This window comes from Thermobia domestica, chromosome 6, assembly GCF_964235325.1.
Source record: "Thermobia domestica chromosome 6, izTheDome1.hap1.1, whole genome shotgun sequence".
NCBI classification, from domain to species: Eukaryota; Metazoa; Arthropoda; class Insecta; order Zygentoma; family Lepismatidae; genus Thermobia; species Thermobia domestica.
The window spans coordinates 73,232,600-73,254,182 of NC_137459.1; the positions used below are offsets into that span (position 1 = coordinate 73,232,600).

At 32.5% G+C, this 21,583-nt stretch overlaps 1 protein-coding gene across 1 annotated transcript in view; it reads right to left on the reverse strand.

The window, feature by feature from the left end:
* Window positions 1-21,583, reverse strand: part of LOC145688051 (inactive phospholipase C-like protein 2) — a 662,718-nt gene that overhangs the window by 55,510 nt on the left and 585,625 nt on the right. The window contains exons 10-12 of the mRNA XM_081761756.1: window positions 16,774-16,954; window positions 12,827-13,006; window positions 5,945-6,123 (exon numbers count right to left, since the gene is read on the reverse strand). Coding sequence (XP_081617882.1) covers window positions 5,945-6,123; window positions 12,827-13,006; window positions 16,774-16,954 — 540 coding nt within the window. The remainder of the gene's footprint in view (window positions 1-5,944; window positions 6,124-12,826; window positions 13,007-16,773; window positions 16,955-21,583) is intronic.

Consider the following 21,583-nt stretch of genomic DNA (forward strand, 5'->3'; position numbering starts at 1 on the left):
ACGCTGTCCAAGATGTCAAGTATAATTATAATTTATGATATCAATGTAATATAGCCAGGGATTATGACATAATGAAGTGTCTCATATAAGGGACGCTAGGAAAATGCACAAGCGTAAATGGTGGAATCATTAAACTGCAACAGTTGATATTGGATTAGGTTTGGAAGAACTGATTGTCCATATCTTAAGAACCAAAGTTCTGCAAACAATGATGTTTCAAATGCTTATATAACAGGTCAAGGTCTTATCAAAATCTCAAGCTTTAACCCCATCGATTGAGACTCGCTGATGTTCTTTCGTTTTCGAAAAAGTTACTCAAAATTCGACTGCCAGTAACTAGGGAACCAAAAATCTGAACAACATAATATTGCACACACTTATAGATCAGATAAAGGTCTGCCACTATGTCCAGTTTGATTCCCATCAGATGAATTCAGCTAAACTGATATAATATATACAAAGTGAACCTAAAAGATGTGCACAAACTCCGGGAGGTGATTCATGACATCGAAAGAAGACAAAAAGTCCTCTTGTGTGTTATCGAATCCCGCGTCATGTACCAGTGACAGGGGTGCCAACTTGCAGTCGACAGTCTAATCGTGACAATTGGGGAGGAACAGAAGATGTTTACAAACTCCGAGAGGTGATTCATGACATCAGAAGAAGACAAAAGGTCATCGTGCATGTTGTCGAATTCCGCTTCGTGTACGAGTGACAATCGAATCGAGTGGAATCGACAATCGAATCCTGACAATTGGGACGGAACAGAAAGATGTGCATAAACTATCTCAGTCTGCGCAACTGCCTAATGTGCCATTTTTCTGATGTGCATAGCCACATTTAACTAGTTTTAATGTCACGAATCACTTCCCGCAGTTTGTGCACATGTTTCAGGTTCACCCTTTATGTATATTTTCCTTGAATTCCCAACGAAAATCAAATGAAAGAGGAAATCAATACCCATTATTTTGCTTTTTGATGGATTGAGACGGAACAAAGCGAAAACAGCAGAAATATGTTATTCATTATTTTGTAATGCACATATCCACAAACAGATAGAATTTCGGAATAAAGAGATTTTTTTTTTTACTACTACATTTTTAAACGAATATTTTAATACATAATAATAATTCACAATGTATCACTGCTACATATACTGTGTACAAAGAATTTAGGAATACAAGATACATTGAAGTACAAATGAAATTTCTGTTAGGGTTATGATAATTTTATATTTATACGCAGTGTAATTTACTTTCAATTTGTTTTTAATAACTCATCATATAATAAATAATAATAATAATAATAATAATAATAATAATAATAATAATAATAATAATAATAAACTTTATGCTTACTAAACAATATACATATGTGTTCACCGTATAATTTTTAGTCAACTTCGACTGAAATTATATTTATATTCCTTGTGTTCTACGATCTGCACATCAGTTTCTATATTATCTTATTTCAAGATATTTAGATTTTTTCCGTTATTTTGATATTATCTTATAGTTGAGAAAGTTGATTCTTTTTTTCATAGATCAAGAAACAAAATAAACCCCGCACTTTTTCTTTGTGGCATAACTTGTCTTCAAAAATATTTTGCTTCAGTAGAACAATTTAATTTCAATCAAATAAACTGATATTCGTCCAAATTCTTAAGTAGATAAACTAGCTTTGCCTAAGACTTTCTATTTTTAATTTATTTTATGGAATGCCGTTTCCAAAATATTAAGTTCAAGTTATCGTATCTGGACATTAAATAGCATTAGACTATGAGTTTACGTGTAGGCAGTATTTTGTTTATTTATTTGTCTGTTGAAGTTTAGCGTCTCATTTTAGCACCAAGTCTATATGGAACGTGGACATACAATTTAAGATGGAATCCGAGCAACTGTAATACGTTCAATACTCTCCTATCGGGAATGGAACCCGGGACCGCGTGCACCAAACAAGGCATGATAGTCACTATAAACGAGTGGAATGAAAATGGAGGTAGTATCTCTTTTTAGTTTCGTAGTAAACGTTAGTTTTATTTTCATTAAAATATTCACGTTCTTATTTGTTAGTTTACCCGGAATTTTTTTTTTATTTATTTTTTTCTCTTTTCTTTCTCTTTATTAACATTTTCGTCTTGCTTTTACTCTACTAAACATATCAAATGAAAGTGCTATATTTAGCTTAGTTCTTTCTATCTTCATTTTTTATTGTCTTTTTTTTATATCCTTCACAGCGAAAGAAAAACTCCGACTTGATTAATGAAGAGCAACTGCATTTTTATTTTGCTAATGCAAATATTAATATTTTTCTTTCTATATTAAAATGCACTCCATTCTAACGAATTGCTCTTCTTTAAAATGTTGTATTTATGTTTCTTGCCTAGTATTTTTAATATATTGTTTCTCCCCTTTAAATAAGAGAAACCAGATATTACTGTTCGTGTACAGAATAAATTAAACTTTCACATATTATGTGCTTTTCTTTAATCTGTGTGAAAAGTTACGATGATTTAATGAGAATTTACAAACAAAATGCAGCTACAGTTGTACGGTACATAAATGATCAGTAATTAATATTAAATTGTAACATCTAAACCTTCCGAGTATTTTTTCTTCTTTTTCTTTCAATTTAAATTAAATTTGATCGAATGTACAGAGTGATTATAATTAAAGTACCACTTTCAATAAAATGCTGTAAAAAAAGAAACCGCTGGTCAAAATGATTTCAATTTGAACTGAATATACTTGAAGAAGAGGAAAGCGGTATGGCATAAGAAAATGAAAGTGGACTCATCTAAAAGTGACATTTCGAATTGAAATACGACGGCTTTGGCATGAGTTGCACATTAAACCAACTGTACTGTTCAATGTGCATTATTGTTTCGGTTTTGTGACAGTAAAATGACTTCCAAGTCATTCAACAGGTGTGGCACTGTTAATGGAAAGCCTATCCACCACGGCAAGGTCGTATCATTGGATGGGAAAAATCGGTTTTTAATTATCCTGGAGACGGAAATGGGCTTCGTCTGTCCACAAAATATTCCATGGCCATTCATTGTCCACTTCCATGCGAGCAATAAATTCTAGAAGAAAAGTGTGTCTTACTGTCTGGCTTACAATGCCATCTATTGACACACTTTGGAACTTTTGTTATCTTATGCCATATCGTTTCCCTTTTCTTCAAGTATATTCAGTTCAAATTTGAAAACATTCTGATGAGTGGTTCTTCTTTTACAGTGTTTTCAAAATGAGACTTAAATTATAATCAGCCTGTATTATACAATATTAATAGTGTAGGATTAGACACTTACGAATAATTATTCTGACTGTTATTCTTTGTGACATGAGTTCAATAGTAGTAAATAAGCAATTATAAATAAGTATTTAAAATTCGATACTTTCTCAATGTACTGTTCATACTCTTATCTGACTCATGTTTGTTGAATATAAATAAATGAGTAATCACGATTTTCAAGCAAGAACTTGCATTTGTTTAAATTTCCAGAATTCTCTTCTATCTTTGAAGTCAATTATTTCTGTATTCCTTTTTTTTTTTTTTTAATCTGCATGAAGTGACACTCAAAAAATTATGTGAATTCTAATTGCTTCAAACGTTAATTGTGACTTCAAACTTAAAATTTTTATCATCACGATAAGAAAATTTATGAGTTTCTTCGCAATCATAAATTCTGATGTGATATGACAAAATCCTAAAGTAATAATAATGAGATTGTTCAGCAAAATATTTCACACTATATTATTTCAAAGGTAGTATCAGTTTATTTTGTGGTTTGGCGGATTTGAAATGGTAAGAATTAGAGGAAGAAAAATCAAGCTCCCAAAAAGAAACAAGTAAAAAGAATATAATAATAAAAGTAAAAATAAAATGAAGTAAAACAAAATAAAATGGAAAGGGTATAGCACATTTAGAACAAATCTTTGTAACTGCTTTTATTTCGTATTGTAACAAATTTTTCTTTCTTGTACCTATCATCAACCAAAACCGACATCCTAAAAAAAAAAAAAAACTATATTTGAATGTGATCAAATAATTTTTTTTTGCAAAACAAACAGGATCAACATGTAAATTTAATCAACATGTAATCTCTTTGAAGATCTAGACAACAGAACGTTAGTATATTGTACTTGACAGAACGGAACAAATTGCACAAGTATTGACAATTTTTTATTTTAAAAGAGAGATTGAAAGTCGAAACCGGGAAAATGTTTTCGCAACGCTCATCGCGAAATACAAAACTAACAATACCAATCAAGAGCAAAATAATATAAACTGAATAATCATTTTAATTAGAAAAATAGTAAAAGCTACTTAAATGCTATTAAACCTAGATATCTCGGAATGAAATATCGTAACAATACCAAGCTACACAAAAAATAAACTAATAATTGTTATAACTATTTTACTTTAGAAAATAAAAAATAAAATAAAATAAAAGACTACCAGTATCGTCATTCTTACTAGAAAGCTGATACACCATAAACTGTAGTCATAGTACCGCTGAAAGTCCAATGGTAGGTACGTAGTTTCTAGTCATTTGTGTATGGTCTACATCAGATTATTATTATCTTCTTCACAATAACTACTTAATAGCTCAAATGACGATTTTTTTTTTTTTTTTTTTTTTTTTTTTTTTTTTTTGTTTACAGAATCATTGCCTAGCTATAAGAGAGTCTTACAGTATAATGTACCTCCTTTAAAGCAAAGGTTTCCAGTTTGGCCAAAGAGTCATTTTAGAGCAAACTGCTGGTTGATATTTTTTTTAATATATGAGACACCATTCAGGATCTTTTTCATTTGTGTGGGCAAGGAGCCGAAACATTGATTTCCGTCCTCATGCATAACGTTATTGCCCGGAGATAATGGTGAGATAATATATGTTAATTTGAAGCGGATTTTTCATGTAGAGCTTATTGAAATGATATTATTTTTTTTTTTTTTTTCGGAAGTAGACACAAACGGCTTTATATTATATTGGCAGGTCAGTCAATATTTTCAAACAAATCTGCATAACGCCAATCGAGCAACATTTACTGTTAAAAACAAAAGCACCACTTGTACCTTATATGACTCAAGAATCCGTACCGAATTATATATATCAAGAAATGTTCAGAAGTAAAATATTTTATGTTTGAATTATGTTATATACATCTTAAGGAGAAATTACTTATTTAAAAAAAAATGAAAGCAAGAAAAGAAAGAAAACAATTAAAGGAGTATAATGTCCAACAAAATTTCATACCTCAATAAACTAAACATGTTATTTAAATAATATTCATTGGTTGTTATAGTTTGACAGTTACTGAAGGAAATATAGAAACTAATATGGCAGTAGTTGCACTATTCCAAGTGTCCACTAGGGGGCGCGGTGGCTCAGTGGTAGAGCGTTCACCTCTGGTGCTTGGGGTCCCGGGTTCGATCCCAGCCCCCGCCAAGTGAACTTTGTGGTGAACAAACACCGTGCTCGTGGGTTTTCTCGGGGTTCTCCCGTTTCCTCCCACTTTCTTCATTCCACCATTTCACTCATCTCTCATAATCACCGTCTCCTTTAGCCTAACCGGCATAACCGTGGGACGTAAAACTCAAAGATTTCATTTCATTTCTCCAAGTGTCCACTAATATATTGCTATTCTTTTAAGCTTCATATTTCTTGGAACGTATATTAGTAGATATTTACTTCTAACATAAATAAGAAAACAAATCAAATTGCACTATAAAGTACTACTTATATTTTATCCCCCATCCCCTTGCCACACGGATGCACACGTACAGTTACACCAAATATTCGAAAACAGAATTTAAAGGTAGACACTACGACCTTTAAGTACTAGTGTACCATACATGTAATACAAAGAAGACATTACATATTTGCACGCATAAGCAACAAAGTTAGAAACACTAAGCAAAGAAGAAAGTCTCTTACTTTAAGATGTAGTACTTGTGGTGATATCCCAGGTATTACATCCTTGGTATTGGCACTAAAAAAAGAAATCTGTTCCCTCATCACAGATGGTTTCAACACATAACCACAGCCACCATTTTGACGAAAACGCCCGTCGTACAGATCCATCATCTGTCCAGGAGTTTGAAAGTTTAAGGCCACTGAAAATAAAGGAATGTTGTGTGTCTTATGTACATACCAGTGTTGAGAATAATTTACACATAAACTCATAAACGAATAATCATTTTTTTTTTGTTGTGCTGGTCGAAATAATATATTCTTATGTTTTAACACTATACGAATCCTCTGGTTCAAGTGAAGGTGTGTTTTGTAGAAGTAACGAATCAATGTAATTCATAACTTAGATGGATCACTACTGGATCTGCAAAATAGTTCTTCTTCTAGCTGGTCAATTTTTCCTTCAGGTTTATCGGAAGTTTAAAAGCTAGTTTTATATATATTATTATGAACGTTAATATTATTATAATGTTATTATGTATATATATAAAGGTCGCATGATATAAAGATTTTACTTATGCTTTCGGAAAAGCTAGGTTACACGAAACACGGTACGCCCATATAAAGCAACAGAAAAATAAAAGGTGTAATTGCTTGAAGGTTAAGAAATGTAATATCATGACTAATTTTTAACTATTTACAAACAATTATAGTTTTGTTTACTTTTGCGAAATAAAGTGGAGATTTTCTAGGGATGTATTTTGGTTCTACTATATTATATTGAAACTTCAATTTATTTGATATAAACAGATAATAATGGATTTCTTTCTAAATTATAATAAAGAAACTCTACAAACAACGATCACGTTAGTGACAGACAAAAGTACCGCTTTTAGCACAGGGAAAGTGTTAGTACAGAAATATAGACTACACTATAGAAACTGCAGGTATTTATCATATGATATAGTGTTCACAATTAATATTCAACTAGATCAGTAAACCATTTTACTAATACTGAATTTCAGTTCAACATGTTTGTTCATTAATCTAAGTGAACCTATAGCTAATAAAACGACACTGTATAGACGAACAGGACTTATATAAACAAATTAATAATTGACATATTAAAAACACTAAAGTATTATGTTTATTCAGTCACAATTAACCTTGTACCATTAATTTTCGAGCTCGCAGGAAAGAACCTATTTTAATACAGGATGTGAGAAATGATTAAGCACGTGCTGCTGCTGTGCATATTAAAGAAGTCTATCAACTATTAAAAATAAATAAATTTATCAAAAGGAATGTTTAACTTTTGATGTTTACATTTCATAAGGAAAGTCTCAAAACTTATTTCTGTATTGATTTTTTTATTTGTTTATTACCTCAATTTCATTCATTGTTTGTTGGGTAGTTTCTACATGTCTGGACAGCTAAGACTAAGGACCGAAAGACGAGCATTCCTTGAATCCCTGACATGCTCTTCACCCAGGCATGTATAGTGCGCTTTATCATTTCTACAAATCACTCATTACATTGATACCACATGTAATACATTTCAGAGTTGACTCTTGGATTTGTGAAACAGTTTTTCTAGGTGATAAAATTTTTCTGCAGGTTTTCCAGAGACTTAAAAATTGGTTTTATGTAACAAGCTGTCAAGATTTTATCTATGCTGTTCTTTAATCTAGAATACAACGGAACACTCATGTACTTTTTAGTAACAACAACTTTATTATTGGTGAAAACGACTGCTTTCAGAGAATTTGAAACATTTTTTTAATGTGCATCTTTTGTATCCGTTTTCCCTCGTGTAGTGTGCCGATAAATAAACTGAATTTCCTGGAGCAAATCGTTATTGTTTAAAGATATATTAAAAACTTCACGGAAAAATAAATTTCCGCATGATAGCCTTAGTCAATGAAAACAGGTTGAGATAAAGTATAAATACTGTGCGCCTGTTGTTGACCTTCAGCAAATTAAATCATCCTTACTTTAGTTTTGTTGTAATTTTTATGCTTGTCTGAAGAGAATTAACTTTTCTCTCTACCAGTGTATACAATTTATGAACATTACTGTATTCTAAGTACATACTCAAAATAGTTATTATATTGATAAGCAAGGAGTATCCATGATTATGGGAATCAAATTTACAGACTGACCAATAGAACAATTTATTATCAAACAATGAGATTTTGAATTGATACGTAACGTTCCAATAATAGAGCTTTTAGTACTCAGTTGCTTAGTTCTTTCATAATTCTAGCTATAAAATTTGATTATTTTTTTCTTAATAGTATCATTGAGAATCACTGCAAAAATTATCCATTTGTAGATTAACCCTTTGACTACCATTTTTTTAAAATGTGAACATTCTTTTAAATATAAGACTCCTATAATGTGGGATGTTTCTGACATTTCCACACAGTTTTGGAAACTAAACAGAGTCTCCTGGTCACATCTGACCAGATGGGAGAGCAACGTGTATTTTTTTTAAAGAATTTTCTAAAAACAAATTCCCAAACGGTGTTTGAATTGTTCGCATGGGACACATGTATCCCGTTGGTAGTGAAAGGGTTAATGGTTCCAACGGAAATCGATAAAGAAATGCAGTTTATGGGGTAGAAATAAGTACTTCAACCAACTTTTGAATTGTTAGTGTATCCGAAAGTTTTTTTTTTTTTTTTTTTTTTTTTAACTTTACTCAAAGATAAAAAGTTGGTTTTTACCTCAGTTGTCGATAGAAAGTTGGGTTAATTCTGACAAACTAGAGTTAACTTTTGAGATTGTTTTTTCTCTCTCTGTTGTCTATGTTTAACTTGAAACTAAAACGAACAAACAAACAAATGAAAAAAAGACACACCAGCACTTGAAGTGATTGCCAATTTAGAAACATAAAGCATTATAAGCAATGCACACAAACATGTACTGCATTAAAAAAAAAGAAAAAAAAGCATGATGAAAACATCTTAAAGAATCATACAAGTTCAAGACATTAAGGCAAAGACAACACTGTTGTGAAGTACAGCGCTACTGATTCTTAATTTAACATAACTATTATGGTACCTTTCGTAGTAATTCTTAATATCTTCAAGCAGGAACACTTGTTGCATAGTGTAGAACTATATTAGAGATGATAATCTAGTGTTGTTAGAATTGAACTTACTATAATTCTCGATATATATATATATATATATATATATATATATATGTGTGTGTGTGTGTGTTTCTTATATACTGAACTGCATTTGATATAAATGTATTTTTTTTTTGTCCTGAATACACATAATTTTTTTTTTTTTTTTTTTTTGATCAGTGTAGGATAAAATGTACTTTAAAGATTAATATCAAGATATATTTTTCAACATTAGTCGTAGTTACTTGTCTTGCGGTATTATTTATGTGAGCTGAATCCGGTAAATTTTTAAATGAGGTATACTTTAATATGATTAATTAACCTCCCTCTTAAAACAATCTTTTTTCAAAACATGCTTTATTATTATTATTATTATTATTATTATTATTATTATTATTATTATTATTATTATTATTATTATTATTATTATTATTATTATTATTATTATTACTGTATCTCAGTTTAAACCTGTTTCAGCTTAATAATCTGATGCCCGTCTGACAAGTGTAGATTCTTGGAGGACGACTTCCTCTCCAAAAAAACTTCCTGACCATATAACGGGTGTCCAGAATTACTGATATTTGTAGGTTTGCAAGATGTTCTGTGTTTATCTGCTCCAGTTGCATCACAGTACTTTTAGGGACAATAACTACAGCTGAGATAATGATTGGTCGTACTATAACTTTGGCATTTCCATATATTTTCGATTTCCTCTAAAAAGTCTTTATGTTTGCTAATTTTCGTGCTAAATGTTGCACGTATATTGTGAATCAGTTGGATTGCTACATCTACCAAATTACTACTTGGTTCTTTTTATTAATTATACTGATGTCGTGTCTGTTTGCAGATGCCGTTACATCCGTTCTGATTTCTAGTTCCCAGTATAGTTTGTATTTATTGTTTTCGAGTACCGAATTCGGCTGATATTTGTGGTATGCCTAATATTGGTGATTAGTTTCATGTTATGTGCGAGAAATTGTCAATATTGTTTGCAACATTTTGTTCCAGATAGTCTATGGGAGTCATCATGTGACATGAATCTGTAATATGTTTAATTGTTTTTGATGTGTCTCCACACTTCCAGATTTTTTCATCCAATATTTCTTGCTTTAATACGTATTTACAGTAGTTTTGGGTTGGTATCATTCTGTCCGGATGACTATTACAAATTCTATTGTTTTGGGAAATAGTGCAGTTTTCTTGAGCCAGGTAGTTGATTGTCGTTTATGTGTATTACTGTCTTCTCGTAATTCTTAAAGGTTTCATAGAGTTCTTTTGCTCTCCATTTCCTATGTTTTTGTTCATCTGATTCATAATTTGTGGTGAACTCTGGTTACCGCCCTAGGTGGCTGCCTAGTACCCCTGTATTACCGAGCCGTATCTAGTTGGCGTATAGCTTTAAGTTATGTGTATGTATAACAAGTGGTCGTTTTTGCGTGATTTGTTACGTCATTTTACTTTAAATTCACATGAAGTGTTCGTTAATGAGATACATCTACTGAAAGGAATTGAGAGCTATGCAGGACTATAGGGCACTGAGAGAATCATCTTGCAATATGTCTCTGTTTATCCTTATTTTTCATGTTACTATCTTGTTCTGGTCATTGGAAAAATATACTTTGTACACTATTGTCTCATAGCTGGTTCCAAAAATTTTATGATTGTGGCATTTAATTTATACATTTGTCGTATCTCTACTAGGTATGAATGTGGGATTTAATAGAAGGTTTTTAGTATTCTCTAAATGCTACACTTAGATTTTTTCTCTAGGATCTTGCTTGTTCAGTAAGCATTATCATCTGGTCCTTGTATCCTGTGCTGGCTCTGTAGCATCATTTTTGCCATTCTATCATAATTCTGTTTTCCTGCAGGTGACAGTATATTTCCTCAGTTAGTATTGATGTGATGTATTTATACATATTAGAAAGGCATGTAATCGTCATGTAATTTGCAGTGTTCTAACGTATGTATCTTTTTCGTTTTTTTTTTTTTTTTTTTTTTTTTTTTTTTTTTTTTGATAAATGTTCTACCGTTTGATGTAAAGCTAGAAAAGTCCCCTGTGTTTTGAAGAATGTGGTTACAATACCTAGCAATGCTGCTGTGTGGTGCAAATTTTTTGTACTAGAACTTCTGAATATGGTCAGGGCCTGGTGATTTCCTATTTGCAGATTTTCCAATTAATTTTTGATATATGTTATGAGAAATGGTTTCATATCTTGAATTGATTGTAATCTGATTGTTTAACTTTAAAAGTGATGCTTTTGGTGTTGTGTGTTTGGGTTTGTTTCCATACCTGAGACCAGTAACTCGTTGTCTCATTGATCATTGGCAGTTTAGTTTGATTATTTTTGTTGTTCCTAAGTTTCCGGTAGAATTATTTTGAATTTTGCCTTTTTTTCTTCTGTTTTTGAAATCATTCTTCTACTTTTTTTGAGCAATCGTTTTCGTATATCTGCGAAGCCTCCCTCCATACACCGTTAGTTGTTGTGTGAATCTATCCAGAATATCCGCGATGGCAGAATCAGTTATAGTTTCTATTTCTAATGGTTTCATTACGTGTTCAACTTTTTTCTTAAGATTGGTTGGTTTGTTTCCTTTTTTATTATGTTAGCAAGGTGACTTCGTTTCTTAATAAATTTATTCGACTTTTCAAGACGGGTATCCTGTGTGCTTGGGTTTCTTTTGTCGTTTTGTATTAGCTTGCTTCCCGATGTTTTTTAATCTTCTTATCTGCGTTACGTTAATCACTGTATCTGCAGCGCAGTAGGAAATGTGATGAAGTTGTCCTACATTTTCACTCACCGTTGAAGTTAGGTATTATCTCAATGCTTTTTGTAGTGAATAGCTTTTATGACTTTTTTTTTTTTGTGTGTGTGTGTGTGTGTGTGTGTGTGGAGGTTTTTTAATCGTGTCTGTATGTATATATTTGTACTAAAGATCACAGAATTCTCTTCGGATATCCGTCACTAATTTGGTATCTTGTATTTCCGTATCTGCTGTTTCGTTGAACTGTGTCTACCATTTTCGAGTTCTCAGGTATCGTTAACCCTATGTTATGTGAAATTTTCTTCATCATTTGCGCCGTTGATTTCTTTTCGGATTTGGTTTGAGAAGGTTGTATGTAGTGATTGTCTTCTTTCTGTCTATCAGGTTGTGCTGGCTAACTTTTGCAGATAATTCTTTGTAGAGTTCAAGGAATAGCTGGTGCATGTGATTTCTGTAGCCAATCATGTTGTTTTCAGCTAGGTATTTCTTAAAAAGCAACGTATGACATCTTTATTCATATGCGTCTTCCATTTGAAACGTTACTTCCCATTACCACTTTGGTGGGTATTGCTTTTTAATCGTTAAAACACTCGCAGCTGCTACTGCTATTATTATTATTATTATTATTATTATTATTATTATTATTATTATTATTATTGAGTTGTTCGCCCTACGGTTGTGTCCATTGAAGCGAAAGCATACAATGTAACATGAATGATTAGTTAAAATTAGTGATGACAGGATAGTACATAACAAAAACATCCTGAGGACGATTCGAATCTCCAAGTCTTGCAATCGTCAATCTAACGCCTTAGACCGTTCAACATACTTGCCGGCTAAAGTGAGTTCAATGCTAAAAATGTATTATTCTTACATTTTCATTTCTCACTGTCTGTGTTGTGAATTTCAGAAATCGTTATACATGCAGTAATGATAAGCTATGCAAATTGTATGTATGATTACACACCAGATCAAAGTTATGTGTTCTTCTTATGTCATCTTACCAAGTTGGCACCCACAGTTCCAGAAGTCTTGAGGATTGTAGTTACTTGAATCTACCCTGCTTCCGTTTGGGAAAACTCTAGTAAGGAAGGTCTTATTATGATTTACGAAGTCTTCTGGACACGCATGCGCCAATTTCGCTGCAGTAGACTCACTTAGCGAGCACATTTCTCTTGGTGTTTCTGGAAATGAAATTAATAGAAAATACAAATATTAAAATTTAGCATCACTAAGGTTCTAGGTAAGAAATACCCTGAAGAAATGTGTTGGTTAAATTGCACTATGTTTTCTTAAATAAACGTAAAATAAGGAAGAAAATTAAGGCTTGTTTACATAATCAACAAATATTGTAGAACAACACACAATGGGGAAGTTTTGAGAGATGTTTGGAATTTAGAAATATGTTGAGCTTAGACTACTGTGTCAGAACTCACGCCTGATGCACTTCTTACAAGTAAATGTTCTTTCCCAAGAGTTTGAGATTCTGGAACATCGCGTATGTTTAGAAGGGAGGTAAGGATGGAATACAGGTTCAGTAGCCGGGCAGACAGTAAAAGGTTGGGAGCAGAAGGTCTCTGGAATGTCACTATCACCTCTCAACTCACTGACACAAATACATGATAGTTTTCTAAATTCACTAGTCGCTTTTCCTCATTATTGCTCCTCTAAATTTCAGGATGTATTGCTGACTGCCGAAAGGCCAGCTTATTTAAGTAATACTACGAGACCGGTAACTTCGCGTAGAATAATTTATTATTTCAGAAATTTAGCCTACACGTTTAAGATTACGTATCTTTGCTGCCAGACAGATCTGCAGATATTCTTTATACAAGGGGCAGACAAAAAGTTCCCGGAATTCTGTTGTAGTTCTTTATTAACACAACACTATATAAACACACATGTATTAAATTGCCTTCAAATTTGGCACCTTCGGAATACACACACACTTGTTCCACCACTCTTGCGATTGGTGGAAGCACTGACAAAAGTCCTCTTTTTGTATCTTCCGAAGTTTAGGAGTCGCGTTGGTTTTGATTTCTTCTAAATTGGCGAAATGGAAACGACCCATTTTTAACTTTGAGAAGAGCCAAACATCCGACGCTGCTAAACGTTTTTAAAGGCTATCAAAGTCTCTGAAAGAGATTTTCCCTAATTTGCACATGAGAATGATGCTTGTGCGTTGCTTGATCTGTGAAATTACGCTAATTGATCACCACACACTCCTTCGTTCAGCTACATTACTCGTACACTGTATCTTATGACCTGTTCACATTTGTCAAATTCATAATTAGGCATCCTAAATACTGAACTGTACAAGATTTATTGTAATTGCATCACAAATGTCAAAACTTCCAAACATTCCGGGAACTTTTTGACTACCCTTCGTATGAATCATAATAGCATTGCCCTATCTAACAGATAAAGACTATGTAATTTTCCTACTGGATAACTCTGTAGGCACTACATCTATGAATCATAATAACATCACTATCAATAGGCGAATCTTGAGAGAGTGAATTACTTATATTCCAATAATCTAATGTCATTATCACAACATGGGTTTTTAACTGATAAATCTACTGATTCTGCAATTTTCGATTTTCTTAGTACTGTTATGCACGCGATAAATAATTTTAAAAAATGGGCAATTGGACTCTTTGTTGATCTTACTAAGGCATTTGACACTGTAAATCATGCTCTCTTACTTAAAAGATTATGCTTTTATGGTATAAGAGGAACTGTCAATAAATGGATCGAGTCTTACTTGAAAGATAGGTATCAGGTAGTTTAAATTACGAACGATAAAAATGGCAAAATTCATAAGTTTAATAGTTATAAAGGTAAAATACTAACTGGTACCTCAAGGATCAGTGCTCGGTCCATTGCTCTTTCTTATATACATTAATGGATTGACACAAGAAATGTTGCCTAATAAGTGTGTTTTATTTGCTGATGACACCAATGTTATTATTACAGGTAACTCACGACACGATCTAATCTAAGCACTGCATTTTCACGATTAAGTAACTGGTTACGTAGCAATAAATTAGTTTTAAACAATGATAAAACATCCTTGCTAATTTTTTATCCTCTTCAAAATAAATTTATTTTTTATGTAATGGTAAATAACAAAAAAGTCGACTTTTCTATTTCAACTAAATTTCTTGGTGTCACCATTACTTCGAAACTAACTTGGAATGAGCACATTTCTCAACTCAACAAAAAATTAAGTAGTATTTGTTTCGGCCTCCGTAGACTAAGAGGTAATGTCACAACTGGCTTTAGCTTCAGTGTACTACACAAAATTCAATTATTTAATAAGTTACGGTATTATGTTTTGGGGTTATTCTACTGAATGTATTAGCGTTTCGCTTACAAAAGAAAGCACTAAGGGTTGTGTTTGGATTGTCACCAAAAACTTCTTGAAGCCCATCTTTTGAGGTCAAAAAATATTACCACTATCTTGTCTGTACCTATATAAAATTATCTTGTTTACCGTAAGTATTAAACACATAGTTATTGAAAACAGTAACATCCATAAATACAATACTCGATTCGTTAATAATTTGCATGTTATCTCCCAAAATTTCTCGGTTTTTTTTTTGTCTTTTTTTTAAAGCGTATATATTAACTGTACAAAAAATGTCAATAAGTTACCTGACTTCCTAAAGCAAAATAAATTATATTCTAGGTTTAAATCTACCCATCACAAGTTCTTAGTAGATAAGTGTTACTACTCGGTAAATGAGTAACTAAAATATATATAATTATTTTGTAATTTTGACAACTGTATGCGTACTCGAGAATACTCTCATTTGTATGCAAAACAGGCAAATAAATAAATAATAATTGCTATGTGTGTTACGAGCAATATAAATTAATGCGCATAGTAAAAGTTAATAGACTGGTTGATTAGTTCTATTGAAGTTCCCTTTTCAACACCGATACTACATCAGCAACGAATCTACAGTTTAACATGGGAACCAAATCACTTGAGCTTCCACCGAGAATCGAAACCAGGTCATTCGCACAGAAGGCAGTAACTATAATTCCTTGATCGTAAGAAATCAACTGAGGACTTATTAAACAAATAGGTAAAATATATAAATTTCATGGTCTTCATTATTTCTTCAAAAATCAAAATTTTCCCTGGGAGGAATTCACACCCTGTATCCTTGTTTCAACTTTTCAAACAAGAACGGACATAACTGAATTAGTTAGTTTCTACTGAATTAGTATTATAGGATTAGATTAGTTAACACATTGATGGGATTTTTGAACACGTACTATACTGTGTGCAATATGTAAACAGGAGACTATACATAAACGAGTCTCGGAAATGAATAAGAAATGTATTGTATAATACATATTGAGTATAGTTCAAACAGATATATTGGAATAAAACTGTTAATGGTGTTGTAGTAGTAGCCGGTTTTGTGGAGACATTGCAAAACGCGTAAATTCATTAGTTAGTAGCCACGAAAATTATTTGGTTGTTGATCAAGATGAAATGGTTTATGTGGGGCAGTATATTGCAATTTAATTATTGCTTTGATGAATATTGGATGATCATGAAGATCAACAGCGTCTCTGTAAAGTTGCATGCTTTGCTGAGAATCAAGCATTGTCTCACAAATGTCATTACCAGGTGTAACTTATTACAAAATGTGTTACCTTAAAGTTAATTCTAAATACATTGCATTACTTTGCTGGATAAGCCATTTACAAAAAAAAAAAAAAAAAAAAAAAAAAAAAAACGAAAGAAAGTAAAAGAAAAACAATGCGACGTCCTTTTTTACAATAAGCTTATTACTTGCAATAACATTCTACTTTGCCTTATACTTTAGAACTTTGTTCTTTGCTACAACTAGGAAAGTCATACCATGTAGTATGTGATTTCCATAACTAAAGAGAAACTCGTTGAAGAGAGAATGCGAAATATACTCACGAACTTGTCTCGAAGTTACGAAGTCAATAAACCGCGCACGAACAAGACTGATAATGTCAGATAGATCCTTGCAAAGAGGAACTTTCTTGGGTTTCTCTTTTCGTTTACTCGTTTCTCCTCCTTCGTCTTCATCAGTTACCTCTGCTGAATCTTCTTTCCAATCTAAAGGATGTTTTTTACCCTGTAAAAGAAAAACGAGTAGGTAAGTTAATTTATTGTATTACATGATAATATATAGCCAAGTAGCTTAATAAGATAAGTCGACCGAACAACTGCATACCAACTTCCTATCATACAACCCCAATTCTCATAAAATAATTGTTGCTAACTGTCCCAGCATCTGAACTGCGACAGCATCCTCCTAGCAATGTATCATTTTGAGTTGGAACGTCAAAGAGGAAACTATCAGGTCTTAGGCAAAACACTTCTTTCATTATTATTTTGCTTTGAAAGTTTTGTCAGCAGTTTCTTTTTCGTTTTGTTTTTACATGAAAGTAAGAAAATAAAAAAAAATAGTTAAACAAAATACTAATACCTCTCAGAAATATGATATTGTTTTCAGGTAAATTATTTTTGTTGTTAAGATCATGTTTCTCACGTAGTAGTTTCCGTCCTAATATTGGGTTGACAGGCTTGACAATATAGTATTTTAATCCATGCAGTGAGGTAGAAGCATTCACAATTTTGTACAGTACTCTACATATCACTCCACAAGATAAACTTAGTTAAATAAGCAGTGCTCCTTTCTCTGGTAATAAAAATATCCGATCTCATCATGAACACGATATTCTGCGTCTGTTTCGTTGCGAAGAAAAGCGTCAAAATCTAAACAAGTGGAAGAAATTGTCATGTGCTGCCAAACACATATTGATAATATCCTAACTATATATAAAACTGCAGAACTGACATAAAATAACGTGTACTTCCGGTTGATGTGGAAAGTTGAAATTTAGCATGATTGTAGCCTTTAGGGAATAACCGACAAGAAAATAACCAAACGTGAATATTTTTAATTTTTAGGGGGTCTAAAAGGGGGATAAACAAATTTCCTATGTTGTTTAAGTGGGCCTTTTTTCGGACTTATATTATCATATTTTAGGTACTTAGAATTGGAATAAAAACTTGAAATTCGGCATGATTGTACATTTCCGTTAGCGTTACCTAAGCAAATCGCCAAAAATAAAAATTTCGAACTCTATAGTGGTTTTATGGGGCAACTGGAAAATGTTTCTCATGCTATTTATATGGAACATCTTCTACACCTCAAAATGTTTAGGTACTTCCGGCAGGATTAGAATAATGAAATCTGGTACGACTGTAGTCTTCCGTGACTAATCTATAGGAAAATCGCCAAAAGTAAACATTTTTAGTTTTTAAGGGGTCTAAAAGAAGGGTGAAGATTTTTTTACGTTATTTAAATGGGCGTTCACTTTGGATACAAAACCTTATTTTTAGATAGCTGAAATAGGAAAATAAACTCGAAATTCGGTATAATTGTGGGTTTAAGAGGTGCGAGGCCGTAGACCAAGCAAACGCGGGGGTCTTGGGACCAAGCCCTAGCTGGCCAAATTCAGGAAATAATAAGAGCAAATGGACGAAATTCACTGTTGATGCAAAGACTCATACATAAGAGATGCGAGGCTGCAGGCCGAGCAAAGATGCGGGCGGGGGTACAAAGCCCACAGATGGCCAAATTCAGGAAATATTAAGAGCAAATGCACGAAATTCACTGTTGATAAAAGGCTGATACATGAAAAATGCAAGGCCGTTGGCCGAGCAAACGCGGAGGTTTGGGGCCAAAGGCTAGTTACCAAATATATACTTGTTTCAGTCGGACATTCCGACTGGTCTAGTGGCAAGTGATCCTGATATTGATTCGGAATGAGGAGCACAAAAAATAATTTCAAAATTATTGCCTTTCATTAAGAATCCATAAACTTTACCGTTAAAGGGATAACTATGGGATGTAATACTAAAATATTTCATTTCATAAATTTACTTGTTTGTGTCTCCAAATCGACATAAACTAACATACCAACTTATAGAATAATAATAATAAAACTAAAGAAATATCATTGAAAGAAAACTTCAGAAAATGCGTCCAGTTTCCCATTAGAAAACAACACTGCTTATAACCAATTTGTAAAGTAAAGATAATAAAAAGATAATAATAATAATAATAATAATAATAATAATAATAATAATAATAATAATAATAATAATAATAATAATAATAAAATAATAATAATAATAATAATAATTCTGCCACCACTGACAGGTCACTTGCTGTAAATCAAAATATTGTATGAACAACATTTTTTTTTTTTGTTTAAAAACAAAGGTAACATTATTTAGCAAACTCGTTCAATTGAATCGATGAACAGAGGAATAATATAAGTCCAAAAGAACCATTTATTTTTTGTTGACGCAGAGTGGCGATAAAAATAAAGGAAAAGAAGTAATGACTTTTCCATATTTCTTTTTTTGAAATCTTCCTTGATACGCAATTAGCAACACAGACTTACCCATGTTAAAAAAGAAAAAGAAAACAAGACCAACAAAACATTACACAAGTAACATATTTTCCCTTAATCAACTAGAAAAATGAATAATGTAAAAACAAATACAACATATATTATTATGAAATTACACAGCAGTTACCTATTAAAACTTAATGTACAAAGCAAGGAATTAAACATCTTATCTAAAATTTGAATTTGTAACTTTAGTCACATGATGAAAGTCTCATCACATACGAAAGGAAGAAGTCACAGTGAGACACTCACCGAAAAAGGGTAGATGGATGTAAGTTCATGAAACTGGAAGTAGCATATTAACAAGATATCTACAAAACTCAATCTATATTATAAAATTGAAAGTGACTATGTTTCTGACTCCTAATCTCTTGAACCACCCGACCATTCTCGATCAAATTTTCAACATAGATGAGGTTCGGGGCTGCACGATTTTTATTATTTTACTTTGGCGGCACAACATAGGGGAGGGGGGCGGGAAAGACATATGTACAAAAAACTAAAAGAAAATAAAGTGACTGTCTTCGTGACTTCATCACTCTTGAACTACCTGACTAATGTCAATTTAATTTTCAACATAGATGAGGTTCGCACCTGGAGTGGGTTTTACCGTATTACTTTGACTGTATGACTTAGGGAAGGGGAAGGGAGGGGTAGATATATAAAAATAAATGAAACTTAATAATTCTTGAACCGCCCGACCGATTTCGATCAAATTTTCAATATAGATGAGATTCGGGCCTGGATTTTTTAAAAAAGTATTTTCACTTTGACAGGTAGAACCTAGGGTTGGAGGAGTGGAGGTGGAAATACGAATAAAAATAAATAAAACTTAATAACTCTTGAACAACCGAACCGATCTTGATCAGATTTTCAACATATATGAGGTTTGGGTTTGAGATAATTTTCATCATTTTACTTTGACGGTGCAACGCAGGGGTGGGGGACATATATGTAAAAAAAAATGAAAATGATTGTCTTTGTGACTACGTTACTCTTGAAGCACGCGACCGACTTCGATCAAATTTTCAACATAGATTAGATTCGGACCTGAGATGATTTTTGTCATATCACTTTAACGATAATACTTAGATAAGGGGGGAGGGGGAAGATATATGAAAATAAATAAAAGTTTATAACTCTTGAACCACCCGACCGATCTCGATCAAAATTTCAACATAGATGAGGATCGGACCTGAGATGGATTTTGACGGTGCAACTTAGGGGAGGAGGTGGGGGAGAGACATTTATAAATGATCGAAAATAACTGATATTAGCGTCGAATTTATAAATTTGGAGTCGCTGAGATGAACCGTAACACTTCCGATGTTGTTTAAATCCAAATTCAACCCCACAACTTAGAGGGGAAGAATAGAAGGATATATATAATCTAAAATCACCAATATTAGTGTCATAACCATAGTTTTCGGCATCACTGAGTTGAACAGTGACACTTCCGATCCCGTTTACGTCCAAATTTAGCTCCACAACTTGGGAGAGGGGGGAGGTACATAAAATGATCAGAAATGAACCATACGAGTACGAGCATTTCTTATATTGTGAATTCTGGATCTTCTTATGGATATTTTCTCAAGGCCACCTGAAGAACCTATTGAATCGTACTTAAGTCTAAGTGATACTAAAGTTTGTTCTTTAAATTATTTGTTATACATCGTGCATTGATTGAAAATCCTCTTTCTAGATTTGAATTTTCACGAGAGAAAATCAAGATCACTTTAACATTTTTAAATCATTTTACTCTAAAGCATCCGAATCATGTAACCAAAAGTCATCCAAACACTGACAAGTTCTAGAATACTTACTCGTATTTTTTTACGGTTTGAATTCAAACAAAATCCTGTAAACTGCCTCACAACTATATCTTCCCTATTATCATCTATCCAATTATTCTCAATTAGATGAGCTAAAAACAAAAATTCATGCGATTCCCTTCAACATCAGACCCTGCAGAAACACTAAGATCCAAACACAAGAGAGCACTAATCAATTTACAATTTAAAGGTCTTTTTGAAGACCTTAAGAACAAGTTTTTGTAGACACTTTCTGGAATTTTGGAGAGATCCAAAATGTCCAGATTTATTATTGATTGACATCTCTCAAAGGTACTATATGTAGCAAAACCAATGTCAACGTTTTTCCCAGAAAGAAGAATTTCTTCATTTTCTACATCAATTCGCATACAACTCAAAAAACTACAAACTTTTGAGTTCACAAACTTATTTTGCATCACATTTTTTTATTATCACGTCCTGTAA